General features: G+C 53.0%; 1 protein-coding gene across 1 annotated transcript; it reads left to right on the top strand.

Moving 5' to 3' along the window:
* Window positions 1-986: 986 nt before the first annotated feature.
* Window positions 987-4150, top strand: CXXC4 (CXXC finger protein 4). The gene is given in 5 exon segments (XM_041424485.1): window positions 987-1066; window positions 1709-1795; window positions 2837-2909; window positions 2911-3788; window positions 3790-4150. Coding segments are annotated over 5 exon segments (1479 nt in total).
* The last annotated feature ends 4994 nt before the right edge of the window (window positions 4151-9144 follow it).

Below are 9144 nucleotides of genomic sequence, written 5' to 3'. Positions count from 1 at the left end.
TCACGCGTCTGAAAAAAAAAATCATAGCGTACGCGGGGGTTGGCAGTCATTAGAGATCTGCGAACGCGCGTGAGAAATGACACGCTGCGTGGCCGTGCGCTGCCCGGGGCACCGGCCTGCCGCTCCAGCCCGCCGGCCCGGGCGGGGGCACCGCCGCTCCCCTCCGCAAACTTCCCGGGGCACAAAGTTTGCCGGCAGTTCCGCGCCCGCCCGCGGGGAGGGTGGCGGGGCGCAGCGCGGGGGGCGCGCCCNCCCCCACCTTCCCCACCGCCCCTCGCAGTTTGTTTACAAGTATCAAAGTTGTAATTGAGGAGCTGCCAAGGCACATCTGGATATTTTTCTTCTTCTTCTTCTTCTTTGTGTTAGGGACTGATGTGCAACTAATTAAAGGCAGATAGGCTGGTAGCGTCTGCACACTCAAGCCCCCCCAAATAAAGAGCCTGGTAAGTGACTGGTTTGCTTTCCCCCCTCATCTTTCCCCCCCTTATTCTTCGCGGGTTTTTTTCCTTTTGTTTTTTGGGTTTTTTTGTGTGTGTGGTTTCGGGTTTTAGTTGTGGGGGTTTTTTAGAGGGATGGGTTGTTTGGTTGTGTTTTGTTTTTTTTTTTTTTTTAAATTTTGTAGGTTTGTCGGGTGCTCTTTTTTTCTGTTGTTCTTGTTATCTGGGATCGTAAAAGTAGATTAATACTAGACTTGGGCAATAAAAGGCGTCGCTATATTAATTTATTAATTAATCTGCACCCGCCCCTCCTCCTGAATCTTAAATATGACCTTTGATCTCTCTGTCTTTGGCAGAGCAGACATGCAATATTGAACACGTACGGTCACATTTAGCTTAAGCAGGGACAGAATCGCAAAGCCCGGCTAGCAATTTCTATTTATTTATTTCATTCGTGGAAAAGAGGGCGATAGTTAGAGGGGGAGGGAAATCAATAACTGCGTCTCGGGTACCCTTTTCATGCTCCGGAGATGCATCGATTAAACAATAATGACCCGGTTGGTGGGCACCATCATTTTCTCGCTGCTGGTGGCAATAAAGCCTGAGAGGGGATCGCGGGGAGAGAAAAGGTAGCCAGGGAGGGAAGGTTTTGTGGAGAGAAGCCAGTTTAATGCTGGGGGAAATAGGGCAAGAAAATGCATATGACTTCTGGCATAAAGGGCTGAACGCTAACATTTTATTCCTTACCAGATGCGTGGCTTTAATACACATGGCTGGCAAAACTAGTTTTATTGAGTAGTTGTTATCGAGGACATGCAGCTAGGTTTTCCTTTCTGGAAACGGGAGAGGGTTTTTTTTTGCTGTAAGCAAATCCTTCGCATCCCTCCACAAGACGACGCTTAGCCTAGAGCTTTCCGGGGCAGCCTTTGTATTGCCACTAGACCTCTGAAGGCAGCGAGAGTCTGGGTTTTTCCCTGACGTGGAAACACAGAGGTGGCTCCTGCGAGCTCGGGGTCTTTTTTTTTTTTTTTTTTTTTTTTTTTCCCGAGGGAAGGCCGCCCGCCAGTCCCCAGTGCAGCCGGGGGTGAGGTTCCTTCTGTAGATTTACGCTCCCTTCATCTGGATTTGTTTACATAAAGCCCGCTTTCAGTGCACGACGTTGGGAGAAGACGAAGTTTTTGCACTCGGTAGGTTGGGCTGCAAACGGTTCATTAATCTAATTATGATCGTAATTACCGTAATTGATAACCATTTTGAACTAAACATACCAGAGTCTGGAAACTAGACGTAGCCCCACGAGTGAGCGTTTCTGATAGCCCTGCATCAGAAAAGATGCTGGAAATATCTGAACTATTCAGGTAGAGCATCTGGAAAACAAAGAGGCAGTGTTCATAAACTGAGGGCTTTTTAAGTTATGCTTATGTTTTGCTTTAGTTCGCGCAGGCTGCCATAATATACCTTCCTCATTGCCATGAACTAAAATACCCCCCTTCACCTCCCTGGGGGAGAAAGGGGGAGGTAGGAAATAAAACGGACGCCGTGTCCTTAGCCCCCTCCTAAACTTTCCTAGCCTGGAGCAGAAAGCCATCTTTCCCCGATGAGGGTTAGTTCAGCAGGTACAGCGACGTGCCCTCCCGAGCGTTCCCGGGCTGTCTCTCGGCGAAGCCCCCTGCCCCGCGGCGCCCACAGAGGGGCTGTCCCCGTCTCGGTGTGTGTGTCCCCAGCCCTCCCTGCGCAGCCCCCGGCGGCGGTGACGGGGAATCCTCCCCGAGAGGCTGGGATAAATACTCCGTCGTTAGTACAGCTGCAGGCGCCGGGATCACAAGCTGTGAAATTGCTTAAGTATTTTTTTTTTTAAACCTAGCCCCGTGCCCCCCGCGGCCTGCAGTCAGTCCCCCCCGTACCCGGAGGCGGCGGGGGGGCCGGGGAAGCCGGTGCCGCCGCAACCAGCGCCCGGCGGAGCCAGCTGTGCCGGCAGGCAGCTAATGACCGCCGGGCTCAGAAGGACACCGTGGCAGCTGGCGGCTCCCTCCCCCCCCTCCCTCATTTTTTTTTTTTCTAATTCCTTTTATTTGGTTCCCCCCCCCCCCCCCCCCCCCCCCCCCCCTCCCCCCCCCCCCCCCCCCGCCGCTTTTTCTCCCTGCCTTTTCATTTTCCCCGGTGCTGGTAGGTGGGCAGCTCCCGACCCCCGTGTCGTGTCCCCCGCCCCCCGCCTTGTCCCGGGACAGGGTTTGCTCCGCCCGGGCCGGCGCTGCGAGCCCTCTGCCCGCGGCTACGGCGACGTGTGTCCCCCGCCCGTGTGCGCCCCCCCCTCCCCGGGGTGGCCGTGGGCGGCCGTCAGCGCCCCCCGCGCGCGCGCACCCCCTCGGAAATGACTTTTTGTGTTTCAGCTGCGGCAGCTCCCGTGAGGATGCCGGAGGAGCGGCTGCCCGGCCAAGCACCGACCGCGGGGATGCGTCCGGAGGAGGATTAATCGACACCCCCACCCCCCCTTCCCGCCGCCCCCCCCGCCCCGGCCACCATGAACACCAACGTGTGCGTGGAGAGCGGCCCCAACCCCGAGGCGCCGGGGCTGCCCAAGGACAGCCACCTGCCCGAGGGGGCCCTCAACAGCCTTGTGGATTACAACTCGGAGATGGAGAGGTACCGCTCCTTCGCCACCTTCTACAAGACCAACGGCGGCGCCTTCCCCCAGGCGGCCAAGATCGCCCGCATCACCACCCCCATCTTCCCCAGCGCGGCCGCCGCCGCCGCCGCCCGCATCGGCATGTCCCCCTGGAACTGCGACACCGCCACGGCCGCCGCCGCCACCGCCATGCTCTGGGGCAGCGGCGGCGGCGGCGGCGCGGCGGGCGGCGCGAGGAAACCCTCCTCCTCCTCCTCCTCCGCCGCCGCCGCCGCCGCCTCCGCGGCCGCCGCCGCCGCCTCCTCGCTGCACGCCGGCAGGGGCGGCATGCACCACCGGAGCGACTCGCAGCGGCTGGGCAAGCCCGGCTGCCCGCCGGCCGAGCAGCCCGCCCTGCCCATGGCCAACGGCAACTTCCTCTCCACCCTCGCCCCCGAGCACTGCCGGCCGCTGGCCGGCGAGTGCATGAACAAGCTCAAGTGCGGCGCCGCCGAAGCCGAGATCATGAACCTCCCCGACCGCGTCGGCACCTTCTCGGCCATCCCGGCGCTGGGCGGCCTCTCCCTGCCCCCCGGGGTCATCGTCATGACGGCCCTGCACTCCCCCGCCGCGGCCTCGGCCGCCGTCACAGACAGCGCCTTCCAGATCGCCAACCTGGCGGACTGCCCGCAGAGCCACGCCTCGGCCTCGCCCGCCTCCGCCCTGGGCGCCGCCGCCGGCGCGGGGCGGTGGCGGCGGAGGCGGAGGGGGGGCCGGCGGCACCGGCGGCGGGGCCGGGGCCGGGGCGGGCAACCCCGCCAAGAAGAAGCGGAAACGCTGCGGGGTGTGCGTGCCCTGCAAGCGGCTCATCAACTGTGGAGTCTGCAGCAGTTGCAGGAACCGCAAAACGGGACACCAGATCTGCAAATTTAGGAAATGTGAAGAGCTTAAGAAAAAACCGGGCACTTCGTTAGAGGTCAGAGGAGATGATTTCTTTTTCCCCAGCCTCCCGCCGTCCCTCCTCAACCCCCTGCCCCCGCCCCTCCAGTGCTTCTTGTCTAGCTTCAAGATGCAGCATCCCTTCTCCGAGGCCTCCTTCAGGCTCTGAGGGAGCCCCCGCCGCGGGCGCGGCTCCCCGCGGCGCGGCCCCGCCGCCCGCCCCTCTCCGCCCCGCAGGGAAGAGAAACGCCGCCTCCCGCGGCGCCCCGCCGAGCCGGCCGCTGGCCCCCGGCCCCGGGCCGAGGAGGGACGGCCGGGGGGCGCCGGCCCCCGCCCCGCCAGCTCGTGGCCGTGACGGAACGATGCTAACCTGGTTTACCTGCCGTGCTGTTTCCATAAGACTGCTGGCTCTCTGGTTCCTTTTTCTTTTTCTTATTTTTTAAAAAAAAATTTCTCTCTCCTCTTTTTTTTTTTTTTTTTTTTTTTTTCTTGTTTTAATTAATGGCAATCATGACGATTCGGGGCGGTTTGTAGGAGCGGGGAGGTGGGAAAGGGAAAGTTTTAGCTGAACACCAGGTTCTCGCTGTCAGAAGTTCAGGGAAAGCAATGGCAAGTTCTTCTCCAGGTTGGCTGGTAGCAATGTGTCCCAGACAGACAACGGGCCACGGAGCCCAGCAGTAGGTGAAACGCACGCAAGTGATCTCTTTGGCAATGCCTTTTATGAAATAACCTGCTCGTGGCGTATTAAACACAATGGAAGAATAGCACAGGTATGACTGAACTAATTTCTGACTGAACTGTATGTACAGTTATTTTTACAACGTTTCCTCGGAACTGACAATGTATTGTGTTCCCCAAAGCTGTAACAACAGGTTTTCAGATTTGCTAGACGTACGAGAGACAGGCAGATCCCGTGTCGCAGACATTTCAGTTATTGTATTGGGTACGACAGACAATGGGAACCAAAATACACAACCGTGAGGAAAATGGCAATTGGATGGTATCGTTAGGGGAAGGAAACAAGTGAGAGGAAAGACTAGTAATCATACTTAATTCCTTGTCATTATAAAAATTATAGTGTTGCTGGTTCGACACACATCTCAGATGCGTCTGAAGGTGTCGAGGATGATGGATTTAGTACAGAGGAGTAGTGTGTGGCGGGTGACACCAAGATTTGTAGGCACAGAAATCAGCAACTAAGTGAGAAATTGCAACTTCCCTCTGTGTGTGTGTGTGTGCCTGTGTGTGTTTGCATAGCGGTTTATTCCCTTGCACATTGCTCGCAGGAGCTCTCTCCAAGAAGAGATGGGATGAGGGATTCCAGGGAAAAAGCAACACTTAGAGCCAATTAATTTGTTCTGTGTTAAACAAATTGAGATAATAGTGTTGGTATTGACACTGTCATGGGACAAAAGCAACATTTGGGGGTTCACTGACATTTGGCTGATAGCATTAACTCTTTCCTAACCAGCCTCATCAAAACAACTAATTAATTCCTTCTTGCAAGAGTGAACTGTCCTTGCTGAAAGTTTCATTTGTAGCTCTGCATCCTTTTAGTTCTTTTTTTCTTTTTTTGTGAATGGTGACCCAGCATCGCTAACACAAAAACCAGGATGGACTTCCCAGGGGATAGAAACTGATTCAGCTCTTGCTTTTCTCAGTAATATGCCTTTGCTGATTTTGCAGCAAGTTTGCAAAAAGGATAGTTAACACCCTAGTCTGTTAATGCTGAGTATAGCCTAAAAGAGACTCCCTGAACCAGAGGCATAGAGAGTTCCCCCCATACTACCCAGCACTGAGAGTGCCTTTGTGTGCCAAGTTCCCTCATTAGGCTTGCAAACCAGGGTGCTGCTGGGATTTAATGTTTGTGATAAATGATAGGTTCTGATGGTTTATCGATCTGTACAGAAAGTGAGCTATCTCTGAAAGAAACGAATTTGTACATTATCAGATCTTCCTATGGGTTTGTGTGCATCTCTGAGCACATTTCCAGAAGTTCCTTGCTCCTGACAAAGGTGTTCGGTAGTGTTAAAAACTTTTCAGGCGTGCCATGAGAAAGCCTCCCATTAAAATTGTTTAACCACTGTGACTAGTAAAACCCATGGTTTAATTAGCCACTTGTGCTCTTATAACCACCTGCCTTTGCTTCTTTTCTTCATTCTCTCTTTCCCCCTCTTGCTCTGCTGTTTGTGCTCTGTCAGATACATAAACACAAAAGCTCCTCTGCTGCTGTACTGTGACTCGAAGGAAACAGGTTTCTCTTTCCAGCTGTGGAGATGCCAGTAAGGCATCACTTCTCTGCAGGTCATGGCCCATCACAAAGTTTTGTCACAGGATGTGGCTAATTTCTTTACAGAGGTGTGGTCTGTCAGTGAGTGAGGAAGAATAATTTACATGGTGTTTTCCTTATGTCTTCTTTCTTCTTTATAAGGAATTAAAATTAATAAAGTGACAGAAGGGCTGCCTACAGCACAGGTGCAGCAGCAGTGCTCTGGCTGTACGGCCAGCAGCTGGAAGGGTGTCAGAGGGTGACAGGGCCTCCAGGAGGGCTCTGTGGCAGCGGTGTTGGTGTTGGGGGTGGGCAAGGGCAGCCTCCCTGCAGAGAGAGTGCCAGGAGCGACTCTTGGCCTGTGCTCCCGGGGAATCCACTGCTCTGCGTGGATGATCCCCTAGCACCTCGGTTGGCACACACCCATGGATATGCGTCAAGGATTGAGGGGCTCACGTTCCACTACACACTTAGATGACTCGTGAATTGTGCTCGACAGTGGCTGCAAAGTGCAGGGGTGATTTACAGCAGGGGTGGAAGCATGTTTAAAAACAAATGAAAAAAATTAGAAAAATACCAATAAACTGTAAACTGGCTGACCCCACAGAAACCATTTCTCTCTTTTTCCTTTAAATCTCTTCTACTGGTGCAATGAAGGCGCAGGATATAACTCTCAAAGATAGTATATGGAGTTGAAGACAGATTCACTTGAATGCTTTCCACTTCCTGACCCTTGCATTTTTCATGAAATGCTTCTCACCCAGCATTTTTTTTAAAACACTTGAAATTTTTTTCCTACTTTTCTTGTACTGTTTTTACATTAAAAGTGTCCCAATGCTCTAGTATTTTTCATAGAATGTTATTATTACTAGGAAATTTTATGTACAGCAATAATAAATCTATAAAAATCAGATTGACGTCACGTTGCACGCTGCCTACTTGTGTATGTATATTCTGTGTTCATTCAGATTTACAGTTGGTTTAAAGAGACATAATCTTTATTTACCCATAGAGACTACTTATTTTCCTCTGATTGGTGCACGTCTGTGACTTCTGCTGCAGGTTTTGAAGATTAGGTGCCTGTTGGTAGTTCACATCCTTTTCTCTTCTAAGCGAACCCCATTCAGTGTGTGAATCGCAGTTGCCCCAGTGCTCATTTTCATTAGCGTAACAGCAAGTTCAGGCAGAGAGGCTGACTTGTGTTGGCAGGGGCTGAAGGGTCCTGCCAAATGTGAAATATCAGCTGTTTAGGCATGCTGTCATCGTAGCGGGCACCACTTGCTCCCTTTGTAACAGCCCAGCTAATTGATATGTGCGCTATTAAAGTGAGCGTTTGCATACCAACCTGATTGAGTCAATACCAGCCTCCCAATCCGAGGCACTTGGCTGAGCTGCGCTTCAAGCCAGTGGGATTTTGAGATGGCCTTCTCCAGGGATAGGTTGTGATGATTGATTTCAGCAGGAACGGCGTCTGATCCTGAAAGTCTTAACACCATATGGCATTGCCACGGGGGAGAGAGGCTGCGCTGGCAACCTCCGAACTTGCACTTCGTGTTGCCGTAGCGCGTGCGAGCGCTGTTAAGGGAAGACTGCTGAGCTCTGTGGATAGGGGTCAATTAGTAGGGGCCTCAGAGGAAGCAATTTCCCCGCTGTCTATCTGGCTTTAAATTACATGCACAAGTTAAGTGACGGCATGATGGAATTGAGCAGTGGTGAGGGGGAGCTGTAAAGTCTGATAAGAAGCAGGCGGCTAACACGATCCAGCGGGCTAACTGGAAGGTGGAAAGAAAGACCACCTTGTAGCTCATGTTGCCGTTCATCACTAAACATCAGCAGTGCTGCTGTATGACAGGCTGTCTCTCCTGCCTGCCACTGTCTCGTAGCCCTCCATCTGGCCGAGGCTCCCTGTGTGCATGTGTTAAACGCTTTGCAAAAGGGCAAAAAAGCAGTCCTTGTTCCCGGGCGTTTACAGCTGGAGCAAGAACTGCCATCTGCCCTGAGCGCAATTTACATTGGCGTTGGCTGCAAATCCCTGATCAGCCCTGAGAGCTGTTTTTTCCCCTCTTTCCTCCTCGTTTGTGACCCTGGTGCTCTGCCAGGGTTCTCTCGTTCTTCTGTTCCCAGGCCTGAGCTTGCAGGGAGTGTTCCTGGTGCTGGAACTGGCTGCTAGCACCATAAGAGAGCCCTCACTGGGTGACTGTGGTGGTCGTGCTTGGGGCTTCCACCATGGTGCATGATCCTGCTGTGGCAGTGTGAGCAGGGAGGGGTAGAAGTGAGAGGCAGGGCTAGATCTGACCTTTGCTGGACATTTTGCCATGAGGTTTTGTCACTTTCATTCAGATACTGCGTGTCTGTGATAAACGTATGTTCTATGATGAGTTTTCCTTTTGACCTCTGAAGGTTCTTGGGGACTACACCAGGCCTCCTACTGCCACCTCCAGCAGAGACCTGAGCAGCTGTATCTTTGCTCACCAGTGCCTGATCTCTGCTGCTCAGAAATCTCTTTGCAGGGAGTTGAGCTTCTGTGTAAGGTTCATGTTTGCAAGGCAGGAATGTGCTGCAGTTGGTGGAAGTAATGGGGTGGACGAATATGTTTAGAGCCCAGAGAAAAACTTTTGGTCTCCTTGCAGTTCTGGCAGATGACTGAGTGGAAGTGATTTCCTCTGAAATGTGGTTGGATGGTGCCTGGTTTACTGTTTCATGTGTTGTTGTTTCCTTTTCCTCGTGTGATACTTGCAAAGCACAGAAAGTGCTCAAACCCCATGACATTACTGTTTAGAGTATAAATGGCTGCTTGATATGATACACTGTGCATACTCTTGTTAAGGGGGGGCAAAAATGAAGTTACTCTTGCCTAAGAAGATCTCTTAGTGGTGGGACTTGGTACTGAACTG

This window comes from Onychostruthus taczanowskii, unplaced genomic scaffold, assembly GCF_017590055.1.
Source record: "Onychostruthus taczanowskii isolate IOZ18803 unplaced genomic scaffold, ASM1759005v1 scaffold82, whole genome shotgun sequence".
NCBI classification, from domain to species: Eukaryota; Metazoa; Chordata; class Aves; order Passeriformes; family Passeridae; genus Onychostruthus; species Onychostruthus taczanowskii.
The sequence above is the reverse complement of the archived record's forward strand: the minus strand, read 5'-3'. Positions and strand labels throughout refer to the sequence as shown.